Source organism: Colossoma macropomum, unplaced genomic scaffold (genome assembly GCF_904425465.1).
Source record: "Colossoma macropomum unplaced genomic scaffold, Colossoma_macropomum, whole genome shotgun sequence".
In the NCBI taxonomy this organism is placed as follows: domain Eukaryota; kingdom Metazoa; phylum Chordata; class Actinopteri; order Characiformes; family Serrasalmidae; genus Colossoma; species Colossoma macropomum.
Window position 1 is genome coordinate 28,285,463 of NW_023494796.1, and position 24,382 is coordinate 28,309,844.

Genomic DNA, 24,382 nt, shown 5'->3' on the forward strand with positions numbered 1-24,382 from the left:
ATCTATTTTGGCAGCCAACCAGACAGTATGACCTCATTTACATGTTGATATTGATTGGCTCTTGACTATAACATAGATGAAAATACCGCAGGGTAAAAAGAAATTAATATTAATTTTAAACTTCGCATGTGAAATTTAAATTTTGACTGGTGAAAATTCTATTTTTACTAGTGAAATAAAAATTTGACTAAAAAAATAATTTGTATTAGTCACAATATAAGTCTAAAAGTTTTACTAGTGTAAATTGAATTCTTACTAATAAAATTATATTGTTCTGTTTTTACTAGACTCCCAAAATCAGGAAACATGCAGGACAAGCAGCTAAAACATCATAGTGAGTTTTATGAATCTGGCCCATCGTGTTTGATAGCATCAGCTAAGACCTGCAACAACTGAGGTGGTCAGTCGAGAATTCTTGATTGAGATTAATGAACACTTGCAGCACTGAAAAAGACATATAATTAAGGCAGTCTACTCCACGCAAAGACATTGTTATTAGTAAGATGACTGTTAAGTCATTCGCAGTGGTATAGCGCAGTGGTAAGCTACTGAAGGTGCTGTTTCTTATAATTAGCGCTGTAATAACTCAGAGCGGCTAGACGTTAAAGCATTCAAAGTGCTCTCACAACTTTCACTTCATCTGACAACTTGGTTTTAAACAGCGGTTTAAAAGGGAGGTTTAAAATGTGACTCTACAGATCTGACATGTTTGATAAATGACTTAAATTTGCCAGTGGACTGAATGAATCAGTTTCTTTGACGCCTGTCAGTTTTGAAAGTACTACAGGATTATATAAGAAACATGGTGCATTTCTAAACTGTAGTTATTGTGAAATATTACAGTTTTGACAACTGAAGTGAAAAGTGTACCTATAAAAAAAGCACTGTGGTGGAATGTGTGGTAGAGCGCTTTCGGGCTAAGCCAGTTATCCGTTCTGTACCTCGGATGGCTTTTGTGTACTGGTTAAGCTGTGATCGGACTATTGAGTGCATGTAAACTCGCTCAGTGTCTCTATTGAATTGAATGGATTGGTGAGATCTGTTCTGTCTCTGCTTTGGTGGAAAATACGAGCATTGGGAACTTACTTGGTCTGCGTTTAAATGGAAATGAGTATTGTGGTAGAACCCTTCCTGAACATCGGAGATGGCCTCAATTATACAATCCATGTTAGTTGTAATCGTTGTTGTATGCAGGCCTTGCGCAAAGGTCCAGCTTGCTTTGCCTCTTGGCAAAGATTCGCCTGTGTAATATCATTCTGAGAGAGGAATGGTTAAGAAATATTGCTAGAACAACAAGAGCAGTGCTAACATCATCAAGTGGGGTCCTCTGAGGTTGATAGAGAAGAAGTAGAAAGCCAAAGCTGAGGTGATGCCAGAGGCTCGATGAGTCATTCATGGCACTGGATGGGGAGGGTCGGGTTGGGTTGGTGGTGGTGGGGTTCTGGCTCCAGTTTTGAGTACAGGTGAAGGAGATGTGAGAGCTTGTGGAAGCCAAATGTCTGGAAATGAAAGGGAAAAAACATATGCTGTGTAATAGTGGAGAAAGTATGAATCATACGTCTACAGCAGCCAGCATTAAGCCTTGGGTTGCCAAGGAGAACGTGGAGAACAGGCTCCTGCATGAACAGATACCAAGCATTCTCCGTAGGCTTGGCACATATGAGACCCCCACTCACTTTGTTGCGGACAATTCTCAGCATCGCACCCTTATCTGAGAGCACATACGCTAACACAGTAGTGTGCAAAAGTCAGAGACCACCATTCATTTTTTTGATTTCCAGCAAAAACGGCCTTTAAGTATGAGATATTCATTTTTAGGAGGTGTTTCTGAGAAGGTTAGATATAAGATGGCCCACTGGAATAAGGTCAAAGGAAAATAAGTGGAAAAAAAGTGGAGTTTCCAAAACTGGAGCTCAAAACACTAAAACGATGTAGAGAAAATGGGACTCCCACCAACTATGCAAGGTCTGGTGGGCCACCAAAGCTGGCCCCATCAGATAAACAGCACTTAAAGCTCTCATCTGTGAGAGAGAGGAGAAAATCAAGCTGCTTCAGATCTGAAAACATCCACAGGTGTTTCTCTCCATCCTTCCACTGTGAGAAGACGACTCAGCGCTGTGGGTCTGAAAGGATGTGTAGCTGTCAAGAAGAACCTCACTGAGAAAAGGAGACGAACACATCAAACAAAGAAGCTGAACAATGGACTGACCACCCCAGAGTGCAGACCTCAACATCACTGAATGGGTTTGATTCGTTCAGAAAATGATCAACCAACTTCTAAAACCTTTGGAGGTGTGGAAAAACATCCCAGCAGATTTCTTTGAGAAACTGAAAGTGAGCCTCCTGAGAAGAATGGACGATGTAATAAAGGTCAAGAGTAGACACGCTTGACCATTTTGACTAGATATAAAATAAATGAAGGGTGGTCTTTTGGCTTTTGCAGAGTACTATATAAACACAGATATACACTGGTAGAGATTTGCTTTCAAATGAAGTGATGCCTATTTGAGGCCTCTACTAGCACTGACCTCTTATAGGCCCTTTTACAGCTACACTTCGCCTTCTTATGGTTCACCAGCGCAATCCACTCAGAACACAGACAGGAAACCATGACGTCAACGACCACAGCGGTTTGCATGCGTGTATGTGTGAGTTTAGGCTTTTCAACAAATTAATTGCAGAGCACCAACTCTGACTGATGCCAGATGAAATGTAATTAAGGCAATCTACGTCTCTATGACAAAGCCCTGGTTTTATTAAAGTTGGCAAGGATAAATGTAAGGCGCTGGCAACGTAGAGGGGAAAACAACCAAAAAAGAACACAATGGACAAAAGTGCCAACTTCAAACTATTCAGAGCTGAAGCCGGCTGACCTTTCTGACATTGTCAAGCATTTAATATTTGCACTGTATTGCAGACTTTCAAGCTACGAAAGCATTTTTTTTCCTTCCACAAACCCATTCAGTGGGACTTCTGGGGTCACATCCATTCAAAACACTGTTCAATTTTGCACCCCAACCAGTTTACTTTCCTTTTTTTTTTCTTCTTTTTTTTTTTGATGGGAAGATCAGAGAAGGGTGGCTCAGCCCCATTCATTTAACCGAAAGCTAAGTGGCATTCATTTCCTTCTCGGGAAGCGCGGAACGATTGTCTGGGGGGCTTTGAACAATGAGTGACAGAAACTGTACCACCATTATTACATTTTTAGACAGACAAATGACGTATTCTTAGCGCCTAAAACAGACGGCCTGTGTTTTTCTCCCTCTCTCTCTTGCTGAATGCGTGCTGCCGGCTGTTGCTCATGTCTGAGTCATGTCATCTGTCATCGTTCTCACAGTAACCAACCAAACCAAACTTCACACCAACAACCTGCTGCCTTCTGATAACTGATCAAACCCAAACTTCATCCAAACCGCTTGTTGGCTTTCCATAACCATGTCCAACTTCAGCCTGGCACCAAGACGTACAATTGGGAATACAATACTGGTAGAGCACTTAAAGGGACACTCTGGCCAGTCTAGGCCTTCTGATGATGTTTCTTGGAGGTTGGACGAATTGAGAAGCTAAAGCTGCAGCGGAAGGAAGCTAGATAGCCAATGTTACTGTAAAGAAACACATTCCAAACAGCCTGCACCCAAAGAAATCCAACCCGGAAGCAGATGTGGTTTTTCAAAACTTCCTCCCACCTTCTAGATATGTCACCAGGAGGTGATTTTCCTAGTCTGACTGGAGTGTTCTTTTAACATGTTCACTACCAGTCTAAGGTTTGGGGACATCTTGGTTTCAAATTGTTGTACAACCGAAAGTTTTCTTTGTTGATTTGTCGCCATCGATATAGCTGTTTTATATTAACACCTCTGCAGTTCTGGTTTCTTCTTTGAAAAGTAATAGCGAAAATCATTTTAACTTTATTTTGAACATATCGTAAGAAGCCAAGGTGTCACCAAAGTTTTGACGGGCAATGTATAAATAAAATCTGATGTGGTCTGTTGAAGATCTATTACACTGGTACTGATGGTCTCACGTCATGACCATGTTAGTATTGATGAACAGTCTGTTATTGGTGCACGTACCTGATGCACTGTAAATCCAAATTAGGTTTTAAAATATTTTAAGCGCATTACAGTGTTCAGTTGAGCGCTAATCTGGATTATGACATCCCATAAACATCTGTGTTAAAGAACACTTATTTGCCAAAATGTTCACTTGGCGTTTCGATTTAAACAGAGATGAGGACTCGAGACTCGACTCGAGACTCAAGACATATGAAATTGCAGCCTGAGAAAAAACCCCAACCATAACTGATTAAATTTGGACGCCAGTGTGGTCAGGGAATAAAACATTTCCAACCTCATAAGCCTGACGGTTTTGCTACAGACATGCACAGTCAGCCCTGCCGAAAAACCCATAAAACCAATCCCAACAGAAACCAAGTGTTTCTTTTGGTTTCTGGTGGTTTTATAATGTGTTTTGCCTTTTTAATGGGATGATATCACAAAGTAAGGGATGCTTCATTTAAGAGGTGAACAATGGCTGATTCTAAATGCTTTTAGTGGCTTCTTAATGGGATCTACAGGTGTTCTACAGGAGACTAGAGGTCTCTATTGGAAAGCATGAGACCAATTCCCATTAGAAAGGGTTCTAATGGTGCTTTTAAGCAGAGATAACTGCCGCAACGTTCTTCTGTAGACTGTAGCGGCATCCAGTTCAGTATGGCATCAAATAACGAGCCTTTCATTAGATAAAACCTTCAGTCTAACAGCTAGAACAAAGCATTAACGAGGCAAAACAACTTAAAAAAGGTTGACTAGCATGGAGTTTGGATAGTTCATGAAGGCCTTGCTAATTAGCTGATGAGCTGAATCAGGTGTGTTTAATGAAGCAGGGTGCTGAAGTCTGCAGTGTTTTGGCCCATGAGGACTGGAGCCTGACACAGGCGCCTTAAAACATGCTAAAAATTCAACTAGATTAGCTATAAAACTAACTAGCATACCTTCGAACACTGCTTTTACCATATGTAGCCCTACAGATTGAAGGGTTTTCTATTATGAAAGGCTCATTATTTGAAGCAGACAGGTTTTTTTTTGTAGGGTTTACTTTTGCATGGAGTAATTAACAAGAGTAAAACTCCAAATACCAAAGACTCAAACTCACACCCCAGATACACAAGACTTGACTCGAACTCGCACCCCAGAGACTGCGACTTGTCTCGGCCTCACATGAAGCGACTCGTGAACACTGTGAACATGTTGCAGTCAAACTTCCCCCAGTTTGAGCTCAAATAGGGGAACACAATACTGTGATGTGCTTAAAAAGTGTCTGAAAGCATAGATCTTAGAGTTCTTACTGCTTTTCCCATAGCATTCACGGGATAGAGAGTTTATCCAGACAGGAAATATGGGATAAACGTGCATTTCTCTGAACAGGCAGACTCTGGGCAAGGGAAGCCCATCTGACTGGATGTGTCAAAAGGATCAACTGGTTGCTTTAATTTACTGCCAGCAAGCAGCTGAGAATGTTTCACGGTCATAAATTGAATCTGTGTTCTTTTCTATTTTGTTGCACATATATTTAATTCAAGGAAGCATTTCAGAAATGAAATCTCACAGTTTGCTGCAACTACTTGGCACAAGTCCTGCATGCACCTCCTGGGATTGGTTCCAGCGACTCTCCTGCACCGTGCCATGCTTTGGAAAAGAAACTGTACGTGGAATGGAACGTTTCTTACTGTGTATCTGTCCACGTAACACGTCGGCTCTATGTCTGCCATTAAAACGTATGCCAAAGCTGTTAAAAAGGACTTCCAGTGTGGTTTGATGTGAAATAGTGTAGGGGTCCTGGTCCTGGAGATCTACCACCCTGGAGAGTTCAGATTCAAGACATCTGACTCTAATAATCAGATGCCCCTGAAGGCCTTGGTTACCTGAATCAGGTTTGTTAGATTAGGATTGCAGGGGCCCTGCTGAAGAAAGGCCATTAGAAACTATTAGGATTAAAAACAATGGTTTTGGTTTTTTTGTAAAGGGATTTGGCTCAATGGTTTCAGCAGGGTTGGTAGAGTTTCAGGACCAGGATTGGGCAGCCCTGATGTAGGGAAACTTACCGATTCGAATTTCTTTATAATGGTGGTAATAGGAACCAGGGAATCGTGATATCTACAACCCTAAATAGCCATTTATTTGCCATGGAATGACCAGTGGTATGGAGTACACATACAAAAGCATGGAATGAAGTGCTACATACAGTAAAGAGGAAAAAAATATTTGAAAGTTTTGACTCGCGTGCAGTTTGGATAGCATGTATGCTAGCTAGCATAATTCAGCTAATCTAGAGCTAGCTGTTTTGCTAAAGATTACAGTTCTGTCCTACATACCGCAAGCTTCTCTGCAAGAGGTTCATTACTTGAAGCTGTGTTTTTGTACAGTGCAATGGCTGCAGCCAATAGCAAGACTTAACTAAAAGTCTCTACCAAAGACTCCAGATACTTGTAACAAACAAGGTGAGGCAGGTGAGACTTTTATGGCGAGGAAGCCGAGAGTCAGCCTCAGACCAACACAAACCAAGAACTAAACAATCTGCCAAGCAGAGACCTCACCTCAAGAGCGGCTACAAACACGTGTGTATGTATGAGGGAGCTAATGAGTCCAGAGAGGAGTTGCAGGTGTGTTAATGAGTGGGCGGAGCTGGAGCTGTAAAAGAAAAACAAACAAAAGCGCATGGCCTCGCCACATGAACTACCGTGCAGGCCCTGGAGGGGGCGGTGTTTATGACAACACTCCACTCAGACTCGCATGAAGCATCTTGTACTTTCTCGGATTAAAACACAGGGTTGCAAAGTCTACACACGTTTTTTTTGTGTCCATATATGTCGATTAAATAAAATTGTTTGGCTATTTTGGTGATTTTATGTTTGAAAACTTTAAAATAAAAAGCGCATTGCAAAATATAGCAACTTCAAAAGTGCACAACTTACTGAAATACCTTTGTCCACAAGTTTTTACTTTCTTCAACGGTCAGACAGCATAACTAACAACAAATGACTTATTTTTGCATGCTTTTAGAAAATATGACCATGGTATTGTATCATAAAGAAGACCCCCATTGACCACCATGGTTTGATGCCATCAGTTGCCCTTTCACAAATTCTGACCTAGTTTCGGCCTAGGGGTCAAGTGACTACTTTAAATGGCTAAAACTTTATATCAGGCCCTGAAATATACATATCAGACCCCTCAAAATGACCATAATATTTTAGGCATTACATTTTTTTGTAATAACTCTCAGTTAGGCAGCTATTAAGCATTTCATGGTTCCTGTCGCCGCCACTGTGAACATTTCTGACTCAGCAAGTTTCTCTAGAACAGAACATTTCACGTCAAGCACTCTGAAGGACTTTGTTTACATGAGAACTGTTTAATAATAGTCAGGGGTAAAGTGGACATGAGGTGCAAATGCTTGCATAGCCTGGAGCAGCACGTGTGAATCTGTCGTCCTGCGAGCGACAGTGTCCCAGTGTGCACTTTCGTTTAAGTGGTTCTTTGCTGCATTGTGGTGCGTTTGACAGCTGTTGGACTGTCGACGCCTCAGTTCAGCGCTCTACCCTGGGCTGTGTTCTCCTGGTGATTCTGCGTGCCGTTGGTTGCTCTTGTGAATTCTGGAGTTGCATGATTCTGTGATCCAACTCTAAAGAGTCACCTGACTTCTCTCTGCAGTTGCTAACAAGTCCCGCCGCCCTGACCTACCAGGTATGTTCAGGCCCTCGATCTGTTCCCTCTTCCTCTCTCCTTCCTTTCTACTTTCTTTTCTTTTTACCCCAGTCTTTGTTGGCCTATCACTAAAGCCTGATCAAAAAAAATCTGAATGGCATCCTTCCTTTCTCTCTGTCCAGGATTGGTTTGTCTGGACTGCTTTCACCTGTTGAGGTATTTTCTGCCACATTACGTAGTTGCGAAATGAGGAAGCAAACAAAGAGCGATGCTATTGCAGATTTTTTGAATGTGGCTTGTGCCCCTCCAAAGCAGTGCGTTCTTTAAAGGACAATGCTTAGCTGTGGGAGAGCGAGAAGCCGAACCTCTGCTACCTTCTTTGTATGTTCCTGTGCACGCAACTACAGCTACTAACCCTTCCATGCATCCATCTAACCTTCGTCTATCCTTCTGTGCATCCATCCATCCAACTGCTGACATTTTCAAGCGTTAAGTTTTAGTTTGAGATGGACGAATTGGTAGCAAATCAAGAAAAACCCGGTACTGTACAGGTACAGTTTTAGCCCCGAAAGGTATACATACAATGTAAATGTCCTGAAAAAAAAAAATAACATGGTCCAATTTGTGTTTCTTAAAGCAGTGGTGCACAATTTTCCATTCATCCCAAACGTACTCAATCAACCACGATGTATTTGCTGTCCAAATTTAGCTTTTTTAGTTTCGCTTCGGAGCTAACACTGCTAACAAACACTGGAAGTCAATAGTCACCCAAATCTTTTCCAGAAATACATCCCCCAAAACTTTTCTCAACCAACTCCAACCACATCCAGGTCTTCATTATACAGTATAACACAGTATAACTTACTGTAAATTCTAAAAAATGATCAAAACAGCATGTCTATGCACCTCAACGTCCCCAGCTAAGTAAAATATGGAGTGAGCAATGTATGGCAGATCTGTTCAAAGGAGCGTTTATCTTCCCACCACATGCACTGCACCCCTGTAATGCAGCTAATACAGAGTGATGCATGCCAACTCTCCTGTGTTAATCATTGCAGCCTTTTATGCCACATGTGCAGAGCGACAGTAGCAGCACGCTCGAAGTTTTGTTTCACTTTGTTTTTCGCCGCCTGTTGCTACAGAAGCGTAAACAAAAAGTGGTTGGTTTATTAGGGCATGTTGACTGTCGGTTGGTGGGGCATCGCCCCACTAAATGACTGCTGGGCCTGTTATGTGACCTTAACGAAGACCTGGATGTGGTTTGAGCTGGTTGAGAGAAGTTTTAAGGTTGCATTTAACAAAACAGTTTGGGTGACCGTTGACTTCTAGTGTTTGTTAGCAACGTTAGCCTCCAGCAGTGAACCAAAGAAGCAAAATTTGGACATTAACCATGTTTTGGTTGATTGACTACATCTGGGCTAAGTGAAAATTTTGGCAAAGCGTTCTCTTCAATGAGTTTTAAAGGTACACCACATTCACTTTCCCAGGGGAAAGGGGCATGTTTATAGCGTTTCATAAGAAAATAACAATCTGAGATGTATGGAGTCAATGCATTAAATTAATATGGTACAATTATGTTTCAAAACTAAAGGAATTGATCATGCACCGCCTCAGTGACAGCATTTGGTTTAGGTATAGGTATTAACTAGTAATAACGGGACCAGATCTGGTTCAGTTTCAAGCGATTTTAAGCCAACGTGACTCATTAAAGCTGCGAGTCTTCACGATGCTGCTTCCCTGGCTGTGGTGAATGGAGAGCTTGGCTGGTTTTGAATGATCTTTATGTGCAGCAGCTGCAATAAACATTGTGATTACTCATCAGCAGGGGTGAAGGAAGGGAGTATGTAATGATGAAAACAAGCAGGGCACTGCCGGTTTATGCAATAAGAGAAAAAAAAAGATTTGATAGTGTCTACTAGCAACACATGGGCAACTCTTGTCCTCTGCAAAATAGGTCTATTGTGTAATTGCGGCAAAACAGAAGAGGGTCTTGCAGTGAACGTACAGTTTGGTGGATGTTTGCGTGTCCATGTATATGTGTAGGCTTGCATATGATCTCCTCCTTTTTAGCCTTTTAGACATGCATCTTCTCTTCTTCTGTCATTGGTTGGGGCAGCTGTGCATCAACAGCTCTAATTTCACAGGATTAGTGCCAACAGCTTGTTTTGTTTTTGCTTTCATGGCTGCAAGTCTGCAAGGAAGCGTCCCAGCAGGGCTGTGCACATATTTAGCATGTGAGAAACCCTCCAAAGATCCCACCTGGTGGTGCGCAGTGCTCAATGGGCCATTCTTCAGAGAAGGCCCTCAGTATTAGCGGCTGTACGATCCTAAGCGTTCTACAGCGAGGCGCTCTGGGCCCAGCTGTTACGAACACTCACACATGCGCACGCACGTACCTTAGGAGATGGGAAGCTATGAGAAGCTCTTGCTTGATCTTGCAGCTTGAGACCCAGGTTGCACATAGATATACATCAGAGCTTTTGGGCTCTCCGCCCGTCTGCACATGTGTAACGCTGCAGTGATTCTTCCTCTCTTCTCACGCAGCTCGCCGCCCAGGTGCTCGACGATCTCGACGACGAGGATATCGGATTCGGTCTGGTGGACGAGAAGAAAGATGCTGCTGTTGCCAAGAAACTGGGTAATGGCCTCGTACTGCAATCTCTGAACCCCAACACAATAATCGCACGCTCGGTTCCGCTGCTCAGTCACCATCACTCTCCCCTCTCGGGGTGGTTGTAAAACACACAAGGACAAGATTAAAAGAATCACTCTTCCTCCTTTGGCCATTTGCCAGATTCAAACGGCTGGTTTACAGCACCCCACAGTGCTGGAACATCTGTAGGACGCACTGGAACTAGAGTTCAACCAAAAATAGAACATCTCCCTCTGTTGGTGAACCATGAAACAGCATCTCTATGGAGAATGAGCTGGTGTTCATACAGATTGCATGCACTAGTCTGGCTGTCTATGAACTATTTTACGTATCTGGTCCAGTTTAGATGCTAAAAGAGGCCCAGGTCTTTATTTAAAGCTTTAAATTTAAATGTCAAAAAAGGTTGTTTAGTGAAGAAAATGGTTCTATATGGAACCATAAACACTCAAAGAACCCTTTGCATGATTAAAGCATTCTTTGCATTGTTTAATGCTTCAGATTGAGGGAGAATGTGCAATAGATGGTTCTATATAGAACCATATAGCACCAAAAAAGGTTCTTCTATTTTATGAAGTCAAACTTGTAGAAAAACCCTTTTTGGTTCTAAAAAGGACACTTTTCAAGAAAGTTCTATTTAGAACTATATAAAACATCAGTCTAAAGAGCCTGTTATTCATGCAAAGCGTTCTTTGGGTGTTCATGGTTCTTTATAGATCCATTTTCCTAACTAAGGAAGCCTTGAAGAACCATCTTTTAAGTGTGTATATTTAGACAGATAACTATCATGTGTGGAATTATTGAGATAAATCATATTATCATAACCCAAATTCAGTTATGAAGTACCACATGTGAGAATTTCACAGTTTGCACTGTCCCTGATGGTAATATAATTATCATATTAATACACATTGGGCGAATATTTCTTCTGAGCTCTGAGTTGCATGCATTTGCTTGGTGGAAAACCAAAACTTGGTACCTTTCTTCTGGACGGCCTAGCTCATTTTCATCTTCAGCCTTTTCAACCAGAATTAAAATTAAGGGCAATCTTTTCTACTGTATACAATTTTTTTCTAACCATAGACTACAATGACTTCATGATATCAGCACTTACATAAATGATCATGATATTGTGTAATATCAATCATTGGCCCAGGATTATGGTGAAGAAACTTCATCGGTTGCATTCATAAGTTTGTTTTGATGCTGTTCACTGGACCTGAAGAACCCTCATCACCACAAGCATACACCACATTTTAAGAACAATCCTCATGGTCGATGCCAACAGTAGCTGTTTGACCCAGAATACTCTGTTTTTGGCAGGTTTGGAGGAGGTGGACAGCATCTACATCTTCGCTGATGATGAGATCATTGAGTACGATGGGCAGATGGCTGCAGACACGCTGGTGGAATTCCTCTATGACGTGAGTCACGCTGATCTGGCTCTCTGAGCTTGGCTTGGAAACCTGCCTAAGAGAGTTCCAGCTGTTATCTGCATGTAACTCACTACTTAGATCTGTCTCAGTCTCAGAATCACAGAGTGAGGTTCTAATGGCCTGTTTGGATGGTTCTTATCAACTCAAACTGACTACTCAGCTCTAATGACCAGTTGTTTGCATTCAGGTGGTCATCAGCAACTGGTAAATGTATCACGTGAGCTAAAAATGGATCTACTGGGATGGACCAGAGCCAGCTGTGTTCTCCTAGTGTCAGAGATTGGTGATATATCAGCTTGTAAAGTCAGAGTTTTGGTGCGTGAAGATGGTTTTCGTGAACTTGTAAAGTCATGAATTTCCAAGTTTATCAGGATGAAGTTGCACTGAATTGGCTAAAAAGGTGTAAATGCAGTAAAGTTAGTATTCAATATATGAATGATGCCAAAAGCAACAACCAACAGCAGCATTTGTGCCTGTTTTTGCAGTGGATGATGTCATTGGTCCATCCCATCAAATATACATATTGTTTACTTGACCAAACCAAACAACTAGTACAACTGGTTACATTCATGGCTTTGTCAGCTATAAGTGGATGTTACTTGGATCAACTCAGACACTGACCTCTTTAGGACCGGTATATTGACTGGTCAAGCTTTGAGGCCATATTGAAGTGAAATAAACGTAATTTAAAACTGCCAATTATTAATGACCCATTGACCACATTCTCCTCAGGTCATTGAGGATCCAGTGGAGATCATCGACAATGAAAGGGAGCTAAAGGGCTTCTATAACCTCGATGAGGACATCAAGCTGGTGGGATATTTTAAAACCGAGAATTCTCGCCGTAAGTATAGATCAGTGACTGTATATGCTGTGCAGTACAGTCACCCAGAAGCCTATTTTGCCCTGTCGGTATTTTATACTAATCCATACGTTGACCTTCTCCATGTTTCAGACTTTATTGAGTACGATGACGCCGCTGAAGAGTTCCATCCCTTCGTCAAGTTCTTTGCCACCTTCGATCCCAAAGTAGGAAAAGCCCATTATGGATATTTTTATCTGCAAATCATTTTAGATAAATAAAATGGTTGGTCCTCTGAAAATTACATACTGAAAACGATTTTTTTTTTATAATATAATGGAAATAAGAGTTACTGCTGCTTTTAATATGTTGCAAAAATATGAAAGCATAGTTTTAAACAAAATACTTGCCCAGAGCTTCAGTGTATACAAATATGTGTCATATTTATCATCACCTTTCAATTACAGTGGCCCCAAAAAGTTTTTGGACATTTATGCCAAACTTAGAAATGTATTATATTCATTGTGTAAGGAAAAAAAAGTGTCAAACCAAGTGGTGTTTCTTTAAAACAGAACAGATTTTTGCAGGTTTGCAACCAAAATGTACACTTATGAGTTCATGATGAGCCTTAGTATATAATAATCCCGGGATTTGAAGGGGTTAAAGCGTCCAGATATTTTTGGAGTGACTGTATATAGGACAAAGAAATGATTGTTTTTTTACAGAATATAAACTGTATTTATATATTTGCATTTTTCATCTGATACATTTTATTGTAATGATAGGTGATAGGTTCTTATAGGAGCCACGTCAGTGCCGTGCTGTAACCGTTTAAATGTTCGGTATATTTGGTTGTAAACAAAAATCTTGTAGTAATCTTGTTATTATGCACTTAGTGCTGCTGTTGCTTTTGGCTATCGGCTTTCCTCACTGTCCAAACTGCTGCGTCTGCTCAGATTGCCAAGAAGCTGAAGCTGGACCTGAATGAGGTGGACTTCTATGAGCCTTTCATGGAGGAACCCGTCACCATCCCGGGAAAACCATACACTGAGGCCGAGCTGGTCGACTACATCGAGGAGCATGAGAGGTATGTTCAGGCTGTACTTTGGAGACGCCTTGTTTTTTTGGAAATTTGAAGAAATCAAAGGTTTTTGGTGTTTTGTCTGCTCAAATAAGCATCATTCAACTAATTAAGGCAAGACACTACAGGAGAAATGTTGATTTTGGTTTTGATTTATGGATAAATTGTGTAAATGTCTTAAACTATAATCATAAACGTCAAAACTCAACAGAAATACATTTATTTCATCAGGGTTCCCCTTGGGTCTAAACTGCATTCCGAAAGTTAGCAACTTTAATGAAGGCTTAGCTCCGCCCACACTCGGCACATCATGTCATCATTGGAAAGCTTGTTTTCTGTAACTAAAATGTCCAAATATGTCTATTTTATTTGTACTAAAGCATACAAATTTGTTTTTTGAGTTTTCACTGAATAATGCAATTCAGCAGCCATTTTTAAAACCGTTTCTTCTAAAAATCCAAATTTTTTTCAAATTCCAAACCAAAAAATCTCATCTTCTAGAAAACCCACATTCATAGAATTTGGTAGGATCATTACTAAGTGTATTCTGATTTTTCTTTACTGAAGGAAATCCTAATATATCGCTCATGGCTGGATTTATGCTACATTTTGTACTGCAAAGTGACCTGAAAAGGTACCAGTTTAAAATTAGAAAACCTTTTTAAACGTTCATGAATGGTTTAAAATGAGTTTATTATTGGTTATTAATAAGGTCATAAAGACCTTAAACCATTAATAAGCATTTATAGCACATAAAAAAGGCCTGTTGTTTGCCTAATAGTGAACACTCACTTATTTATACTGTTAAACCTCAGATTTTGATCTTTACTGATCTTACTTGTCTTTATCAGTCAACATTAAACCTGTCAGCTTAATCACATTCATATTCATCAGATATAACATCTCACTTTCGCCCTTTTTATTAATGTTATAACTTCTTATTAATGACTTTTATCGTGTTTATGACCTAATTAATAATAATGAACAAACTAATGTTAAACCATTCATAAACTTTTATGAGGGTTGTGTTATTTGCAAATAGTAACCTATGATTAAACAATAAAACGATGAGATTCCAACCATCTGTTCTGTATAATCCTTTATTTGAAATGCACTTTTACAGTCTTACCACAATTTTAATTCTAATGACAACCAGAAATGTAAATCTAAGATTTTCAGTACTCAACTGGCAAAGATTACTGGGATATGTACTGCCCTATTCACCGGTAGTGACCATTAGGGGGAGCTAATAGCTAATCTGTCTGATGAAAAATGCCTAATTTTGGTCCAAGTTCACTACATGAATGCATCCCATAAGCTCACAGTGTTCTTGAGGGACTGAATCAGTTTCTTCTCTTTTCAGACCAACTCTGAGAAAGTTGGAACCCCATAGCATGTATGAAACCTGGGTAGGTTTGATAGCAAGAACGCTACATACATCATTAAGATATCCCATGTTTTTTAGCTAAACTAATAGAAACACATCTTTTAATATGGCAAAAATGATTAATATTGGGGTTTTTTTCTGGTGTAGGAGGACGACATCAATGGGCAGCACATTGTGGCCTTTGCTGAGGAAACTGACCCCGGTACCCTGAACATCTCAACCCCATTTACATTTCATAACAGTGAATGATAATCATTCTATTCATTCAACATTCTGGTATTGTGTCTTTATTGACACTGGATAGATGGTTTCGAGTTCCTGGAGATTCTGAAGGAGGTGGCCCGCGAGAACACAGAAAATCCTGACCTAAGCATCATCTGGATTGACCCGGACGATTTCCCTCTGGTGAGAGCCTCCACAAACCTAACGCTAAACCAGATCCCACTCTTATGATCGTCTAAAGTTCACGATTCTCTAAAGCACAGATACTTCAGCATAGTGTTTTTGAGAAGCTCATCAAGATGTGTCCCAGAACCGACACAAACACCGACTATGCTAACCATGATTATGCAGCTCTAAATATTGATTATGCTGGGCTGCCCCAGATTGAGAAATTCATAACCAGTTTCTCAGATCAGGGATTGAACCCAGACTAAAAAGGGCTTTCAATTGCGAATCACTGTCGGCATTGCTATTAAATGCAATGTTTGAACATCCCTGGTCACAGTTCTCAGTGAAAACAGGGTAACACATCCTCTGCAGAGAACATGCTTATACGCCGATCAGGCATAACTTGTTTCTACGCTCATTGTCCATTTTATCAGCTCCACTTACTATATAGGTGCACTTTGTAGTTCTACAGTTATAGACTGTATATATATTGGTGGGTAACAAAAAAAAAAAAAAAAATTTCAGCAATTTCAGCTTATAAGGAGGCAGCCACGTTCACTGTGTTTCTGAGTAAGCTACACTTACACTGTATTTTGTAAACCAAACTTAGATGCAGTGCTAAAAATGTAAGTTAAGTGAGTGTTTCAGTAAAATAAGTTGAGAAATAAGCATTTTTCACAGGGCTAGTGAATTAAAGAATGTCTGTAAATCATGACCGTGTCCTGTGACCTCTGTGTTTGTCGTTCAGCTGGTGCCCTACTGGGAGAAGACCTTCGGCATTGACCTCTCCTCTCCTCAGATCGGCGTGGTGGATGTGAAGGATGTAAGGCCACTGCCTGAAGAGCTGTGTTAAAAGCCTGTTCGCTGCCTGAGGGGCTGTGATACGATGCCTGTCCGTTGCGTGAAATACTCGGCTGTGGTCTGTAAGAGAGTTTGTGAGAGGGTTGTGTGTTCTAGTCCTGCTTTCTGCCTTGCAAGCTCCCTATTTTCAGACTGTCCCTCACAGGCTGAGTCTATTTTGCCTGGTACTGCTGTCCTGACCTGCCTGTCTGTATTTGCCGCTCCTGCCTCTCCCAGACTCTCTCTCTGTCAGCCTGGACTTCTCTTCTAGCCTGCCACGGCTGGTCCGTCTCTATGTTATATTAAGGGAAATCAGTTCTGAAGCATTTGTGAGGCACCCGTCATTGCCATTTCAATCGTGTACACTGTATGATCAAAAGTACTAATTACAGCCCAAACTGAAGGGTCAGCCCTAATAGTGACAGTACACCAGTGGTGAACTGTGATAATGATGACTAGACCTAAACCTGTGATTCTGACTGTCACAATATCTATTGTTGGTGCCATCATGTTTTGAACATGCAAAAAAAAGGAAGAGGTGCACTACTCCAGTCCAGGAGGCCCTGTGTCCAGCACAGTTTGGTAGTTTCCCAACTTAAACACAACCATTTAACCTAGCAATTAACAGATGAGTGTAATCTGGTGTGTTTGAGTTGGTAAATCACCAAACTGTGCTGGACACCAGCCCTCCAGGACCGGAGCTGTGCACCCCTGCTGTAGAACAATCAGAAAGGAGAAAAATTAAAGGCTGATAGTCCCTTCAGGTTAGTTGACAGAGCTGTCAGTGTGGACTGGATGGACAGTTGCTTGCACTTCATTTCTGCTGCACTTGCGTGCCACATCCGATGTGAATGCTGTGCTGGACTGTCTCTGGGCTGTCTGGCTGATTTAATCTAAAGCTTTTTAATAATAATGTAAGAATGGTTTCTGTGTTTAACTTATTTTCCCTTTTACTGCATCGTTCAGGAGGAGTTTATCTTTATTCTTATTATTTAGGCAGTTTTTGTATGTGTTTCAGTGTGTTTCTCACACGGTTTCTCTTTGTCTCTTCCTATCTGCATCTCTCTCTCTCTCTCTCTCTCTCTCTCTCTCTCTCTGTCTCTCTACTCATATCTCTGTTCCACAGGCTGACAGTGTTTGGATGGAGATGGACGATGAGGAGGACATGCCCACTGCCTATGAGCTGGACACCTGGATCGAGGATGTTCTGGCAGGCAAAGTTAACCCTGATGAAGATGATGACCTTGACGAGGATGATGACGATGAAGCTGATGATGACGACGACGATGATGAAGACGACGATGACGAAGACGACGATGACGACGAAGATGATGATAATGACGATGATGACGACGACGAAGATGACGATAACGATGATGATGATGACGATGACGAAAAAGATGAAGATGACGATGATGATGATGATGATGATGATGATGATGATGATGATGACGACGACGACGACGATGACGATGACGACGATGATGACGACGACGACGATGATGACGACGACGATGACGACGACGATGACGACGGCGATGACGATGCCGACGATGATGACGACGACGACGAAGATGACGATAACGATGATGACGACGACGACGATGATGACGACGACGACGAAGATGATGATAACGAAGATGACGATAACGAAGATGACGATGAAGAAGATGACGATGAGTGAACTCATGCCGTCAACTACGATGACAACAATGATTACAACGACAATGATGAAGACAGTGATGACAATGATAATGATGATGAGGATGATGATGAGTAAACAACTACTTCCATCATCTCAGGGATCGCTCGTTGGCCAGCACTGGCCAAAAGACGTCAAAAATCATCAACATCTAGTCAAGTTCAAAGTTCATCTTCAGATCTCGTGTCCAAACTTCATGGTCATCACTACTTGTTATCAGAAAATCCTTGCCTTTCTGCAGACAGCATCAGTCAGTTTGAACCCCTGCCACCACTGAAGCTTGAGGAGCATTACCTGATTGATCTGTTGACAGCACCCCCCCCCCACCCCCCACCCCCCGTGTCTACAATGACTGTCATCAGAGATGGGGACTCCTGACTTGACTTGTACTCACCTTAGCTGACCCTTGACTCAGACTCTAGACTGAAGACTGAAATTTCAGCCTGACAATGGACAAAATTGACTAAATTAGGATCACCAACCTCAAATGTAGGAACCTTTTGTTTCCAACATAACAAGCCTGTCAGTTCTGCAGTGTACTTGTTCATCATTACTGCAGTGACGTTCTCCCACAGCTCACAGCGGCATCAGGTTCAATACGGCTCGAGTAACAAACCTTTCATTATAGAAACATCTTTAGTCTGATGGACAGAAAGAAGCACGACATGTATTAAACGCGGTGTTTAAAAGAAAACAAGCAAAACAAGTTGAAACGGTTGGCTAGCATGTTTGGATAGCAAATATGCTAGCTAGCACGATAGCTAACTTCGCTGAAGTTGTCAGCTAATCTATCTGAAGTTTTTGTAAGTTACAGACTAAGATTACCAAAGGTTTAGCTGGATTAGCTAATACACTAGCTAGTTATTCAGCTGGTGTGTAACTAGCTAGTTAGCATACACGCTAGCATCTACAATATACCAACCTTTTCAGGTTGTCTTGCCTCTTTCCATTAACTGTAGCTGCATGTAGCATCATCAGACTGAAGGTATTTCTATAATGAAAGTTTCATTATTTGATACTGTGTTGAACCTAATAGGTTTTAGTTGGGGTTTACTTTTGTACAAAGCAATGCCTGCAGCTAACAAAGCGACTAAACTGAAAATTCTCTACTGGAGACTCGACTCGGACTTAAACCTCTGTTACTGGAGACTCGACTCGGACTAGCGAACATCTCAGACTGTCATCATTCACCACCGGTCTATGGTCCAAGCTCATACTCTCAAACTGTTACCTGCTGTTGGCTCATTATAAACAGCGTTCTGAGAAATAAAGAGGGAGGCAAACCTTGGGGGCAGCTTTATTTAGCTGTAAGGGCTGTGTGTTGTTGATTTACTGTGTATGTGGCTGTATGTGTGTTTGTGTACCCTTATGGTAAAAACAGATTTATATATATTTTTCATATCATATACTGTATGCTCCTTCTTGTACCAAAACCATATTTTGTTACTTTCTAGGAAAGGAGCTAGTCTTGTGGGGCCAGATGTGATCTTATAATGACAATACATATCTAAATCCCGCCCCTAAATTCTGTAATATGTGCTGCTCTTTTAACTTCGGAGAAATTGATAGCACGAGCAAAATAAGCTAGCTACTGAAATGCTATTGTTGGCTAAAGGCACTGTTCACTTGCAAGAGATTTATTTTTACTGCACATCCACACACGGGACACATCTGTATCAAGGCTATGCTCCCACTTTTTACACATTTAACCCAAGATTTCTCATGGTCGTTCCCATACGAGACAACATCTGGCCCCACAAGACTTGGAAAGGAGAAGCCTATGCTAACTAGAATGTCTTAATGCAGCACTGTTTGGAAAATGTCCAACATCAGTTTGACTGTTTTTGTTCAATGTTGGAAAAAGCAAGAAGAGAAGAACATGACGAAAACTAACAAACAGAAATACAGATCCATGGTCTTCATTTCGCTCGTGTGAGTGTGTGAGAGTGAGTTTGAATTAACACTTCAAACGGGCTTTCCAGCCCAAAACTAGATTTACTGTTATTTTTTAGTATCCTGTAGTGTATCCTGCAGCAGTGTAAATGAATTTGATCTAATTTTCATGTTTTTGTTCATCTATGTTCTCCCACCACAGTACCCAGCAGGCATATACATCATACAACCACTGGGAATCCCTATGGTGTCAACCAATCCTTACTGCTAGCCTAGCCACTGATCTAGAGGCTAATCAGTACAAACAAACTAGTTTTAGTGTAACTCTTATCTCAGTCATCTAACAAAATCATCAAGAAAACAGTGATTCTGGTTTTATTCAGCACGAAATGAACACCAGAGACAAGTTTTACCCCTTTCAGCCAGAGAAAAGAAGCCAAGCTGAGGTAAGGTATCTAGATAGCCAGCTACCACTAGCTTTCCTAGGGCGTACCTTCACGGGTGTAGCTACAGTGGGGCCTGAGGGTGGCTATGTCTTCCTACTTGAATAATGTGATGTTTTTAATATTCAAAAAATGTTTCTAGCTTTAATAAAGAGTTCTAACAGGTGGTTGCCATCTTCACTATGCCAGTCTCTTGGGGTCTTTGGGCCTTAATATTAGTGAACTGGCCCTGCCACCTGTAATCAGGCCTCCTTTAAAATTAAATTCTAGCTATTCCACTGGCGTGCCCCCATTTTTTTCTGTCGCAGTGATTTTAATCTGAAACAGGGCCTTTTGGAGAAGAACTCCAAAAAGGCCTCACTGTGCTGAGTATTCCTCTGTTTCTTGCATGTGAAGGTAATAATCAGTCATTAAATTGGGACTTAAGAGGCCGATGAGCTCTACTTCTTTTATGGGTACCAACAGTGAAGAAACATTGTTTAATTTACATCCTATATGAAGTTCTCAGGATTGATATCAAGGAAATGTCATAAAAGCTAGTTTTCAAAACACTCACATTAAATAAGCCTACAGTTCCAAGATCATACCTGTAAATGTGTGATGCTGGGAGATGAAAATGGGATCGGGCAAGCATGAGTGCTAGTACCATTAGCATTAGCTGTCTAGCAAACTCTCTGCAGAGTGATAGCTAGGAGATCTTCAGGGATGAAGCAAGAGTCCAAGCAGGTGTGCAAAGCTATGCTGAGTCAGGGTCTGTTCAGAAAGGACAGATCAGGGCACAATTCCAGCAGCTCCATGTGCTTTGGACAAAACAAGGCTGCTATTGTAGTTTCTTCCCAGTAGGGGGCAGTAGAGTAAAGTATCATGAATATCGCAGACATGCCAGCCTGAAATTGTTATGTGGAAGGGCATTGCTACGGTACTGTTTTTGCATTTTATTCAGTGGCAGATTTACAGTGTCTCCCAAAAGTATTTGGACATATGGCATACTTAAAACATAATAGCTTATTATTATGGTGTTAGGAAATAAAATGTCAAACTAAGTGGCACTGCTTTTAAATAGACCATTCCGAGACTATTCTTGGAAAAGGGGTCGTTATCATTTGAATATCTTGTCAGTAAACACATCAATGACAACACTGCAAAAAAAAAAAGGTCCAGACATTGACATTTTGCTGTACAGTACTCTCAGTACAGTCTGGCTGGAGGTTTTCTCCAGGCTTTCTCCACACAGAGAGTCGACCATCAGTCTTATGTTGTGCCAAAAATGTGTCTATTATGTGTTAAATGTTTTAAAGAACCTCATCAAAGTCTACCAATGGTCAAATGGCCAAAGTGTCCAAATACTTTTTGAGGCTACTACTAGATGAGGTCATTTACCTACACGTTTACTTAATTCCTGACTACTGTCCTTTAGTTGTTTGCCCATCTTTTACTCTAACTCTCTTTTCTTTGCCTCACAGAGTTCATTTTCCTTAATTCAGCTAGTGCACCTGTGGGATTCTAGTGCTGTGTTAGCACTGAGTTAGTCAGCACTAAAGTTAAAGTTAAAACACTTTGGCTCTTCTCAATTAAACAAAAAGACATTTGAGGCTTGTAAAATGACATTTCATGTTTTATTAGAAACTTTTGACGGACATTTTAAGACATAAAGAAGGTATTGGTCAGGCTACCAATCATATTCAGAGTCAGTGACGTATCTAGAACTTCCAGAAGGCCTAGAGTGATGGTTTTCTCTCAAAGTTGGAACCAGCCATTAGAATTCAAAACATGATTGGTTGATTCTTCTCTCAGTTCCTGATTATGTTAATGGATAATCTGACATGTCAATTTAACCCTTTTGTTTCCAAACCAAAATTCAACAATGAAATGAATATACCACAGGCCTGCAAGGCCCTGAGAGATTCCCACTGCATTTTCCTCTACATTTAATGGTTCCTGTTTACATTTACACGTCTGATTTAGAGTCTTAACTCAGTGGTAATTAGGGATAGGATGGTATGAGTACTTCCTGCAAGAATATCAATTTATTACAATTTTCTTTATTAAAGTATTTTCAAAAATATGCTGAAAATATTTATTACAGGTATTAGCATTAGCATGTGCCCTGGAAGATGCTAAACTCCGAGCCATAGTGGTCACTCAGAACGGCTTCCAGCTGCTTCACTTCGACCTTCTGCACGCGGCCATTGTTATCGGGGCCGATGTAGCCCTCTGAGCGCAGAGCACCACTGCCTCCGGAACAGCAGAAGGCGCTCCAGTAATACTGAGCCACTCTTACGCCATCCCCAATCTGCTGATTTCCAGGGATGACGCCTGTCACGACATAAGCTCCGTCGCATTCCTGCTGCAGCAGCGTGGCCACATCTTCCTCGTAGCGTCTCCACTGTCCGCGGTTGAAGGAGGGGTCCTGTGGAGCAGCGTTCGTCAGGGTGGAGGTGGCCAGCATGGTGTCCACAGTGTGGGTGTGGTACACAGGGAAAAGGTGGCCCTTGTCATAGCCAGAGCCTTCATAGTCTTTGTTCAGCGCCTGCCGCTGGCCTCGGTTGGCTGACGGGATCTTGTTTAGGGACCCCATGCACTCCATGGTTCCCCCGTCCAGCTGTAAGAAAAGAAAGATTGTGTTTCTGTTTTTACCATATTATTTCAGTAAATTAAAACAAAAACACTAAAGAGTTTGATATACTTAAAAATTTTAAAACATATTGTTCATTCGACAGTCCATACGGTCCATATATGGAAGCAAAGCTCATTTTTGTATATTAGTTGTATTTATATTATCTCTAAAACCAATATATTTACATATATCCATCTATTTAGCCTACAGATGTTTAGCTCCACCCATTCATGTGGGAGTGTTTCTGCCTGGACTGTTTTTGGATGGGGCCCAACACAACACAGCCAATCAGAAAAGAGGTTCATTTACACTCAGTTGCAAGTCTATAAAGTATAAGTACCTTGTGCTGATATTCACGGGCCATTTTATCAGAAACACCTGCCATATAGGTGCACTGTGTAGGTGTATCATCTCTGTAACTGTGTACCTACAAGAACTGCCAACAAAGTAAGTGCATCTAATCAAGTGGCAGGTCAATGTAAACACAGTTCTTTGGGCAACTGAAGGGCTTAACTCCAAAATGTATTATAGACCACTTTTAAGAACTCCACGATACACATTGTTAAGAGTGGGCTTTATATATACAAGAAATATTAATGCTATATTATGATTGACACCAATTTCATTGGATAAATAAAAATGTTTTCCATTATATTTGTTATTAATTTCAAAAACTTATTATATCCAATTTTTTTTATTATTTTACTAGGTTTAAAGCTTTTTGGAATAAAATTCTTGAAATATTCAAACACTAAAACAGTGTATTTTTGTATTGTTGCACAGGAAAAAACATTAACTTTTAATGGAAGTTAATATAACAAGATTTTCTTATATCATTTATGCAAAATTATTAAGGTTTTTGCATGACAGCGTCAATATAGTATCTAGCTTATAGCATAATTTCCAACCTAAAAACCTTCACAATACAAATCTTTGGTATTCTTTGCTATTTCCAGGTGTAATAACATAAGCTATTACAGGGCTATTACATAAAAGCATATGTTTATGGTCACATTCTGGCCATATTATTCATGAGATGTGATCTTGAAGCCAGCTTGAGTTTTCTGGTGATACTCTTACCTGTGGCTCCACATACCAGCGATCGTCTCTCTCCACGTCAGCACGACGGAATTCATAGGCCGAGTAGACGGGAATCTTGTTCCTGGTGTCGTACAGTGTGGCGTAGAAGTATTCCGGCTTCTGGTTCTGGTCCAGAAGGCACTGACAGATCTGCTCGTAGCGATTATTGTCTGTTTTATCTGTCAGAACTGTCGGAGAAATTCCTCCGACAAAGAACTGAGGGCATCGCGTGAAAGAGGTGACCTCGGCTAGAGAGACAGCAGGAAGTAGAACGAGGAGCACGAAAGAGCCGTATGGCATTGTGCCTGTTACTGTGATACAGACAGGGAAACACAGGAGTCTGCTTTGTTAGCGT

General features: G+C 41.0%; 2 protein-coding genes across 2 annotated transcripts in view; one reads left to right on the forward strand and one right to left on the reverse strand.

The window, feature by feature from the left end:
- casq1b (calsequestrin 1b) overlaps positions 1 to 18,162 on the forward strand; it is a 39,997-nt gene extending 21,835 nt beyond the window's left edge. Inside the window, exons 2-11 of the mRNA XM_036583240.1 lie at positions 10,251 to 10,344; positions 11,680 to 11,780; positions 12,525 to 12,636; positions 12,748 to 12,821; positions 13,551 to 13,681; positions 15,039 to 15,084; positions 15,210 to 15,264; positions 15,367 to 15,467; positions 16,201 to 16,275; positions 17,419 to 18,162. Coding sequence (XP_036439133.1) covers positions 10,251 to 10,344; positions 11,680 to 11,780; positions 12,525 to 12,636; positions 12,748 to 12,821; positions 13,551 to 13,681; positions 15,039 to 15,084; positions 15,210 to 15,264; positions 15,367 to 15,467; positions 16,201 to 16,275; positions 17,419 to 17,976 — 1,347 coding nt within the window. The 3' untranslated portion in view covers positions 17,977 to 18,162. The remainder of the gene's footprint in view (positions 1 to 10,250; positions 10,345 to 11,679; positions 11,781 to 12,524; positions 12,637 to 12,747; positions 12,822 to 13,550; positions 13,682 to 15,038; positions 15,085 to 15,209; positions 15,265 to 15,366; positions 15,468 to 16,200; positions 16,276 to 17,418) is intronic.
- Positions 18,163 to 21,927: 3,765 nt separating this feature from the next.
- On the reverse strand, positions 21,928 to 24,382 carry wu:fd46g04 (endonuclease domain-containing 1 protein). Its single transcript, XM_036583241.1, has 2 exons — positions 24,028 to 24,382; positions 21,928 to 22,932 (listed from the first exon to the last, which is right to left on the reverse strand). The coding sequence occupies exons 1-2, from the start codon at positions 24,325 to 24,327 to the stop codon at positions 22,426 to 22,428; spliced, it is 807 nt and encodes a 268-aa protein (XP_036439134.1). The 5' UTR covers positions 24,328 to 24,382; the 3' UTR covers positions 21,928 to 22,425.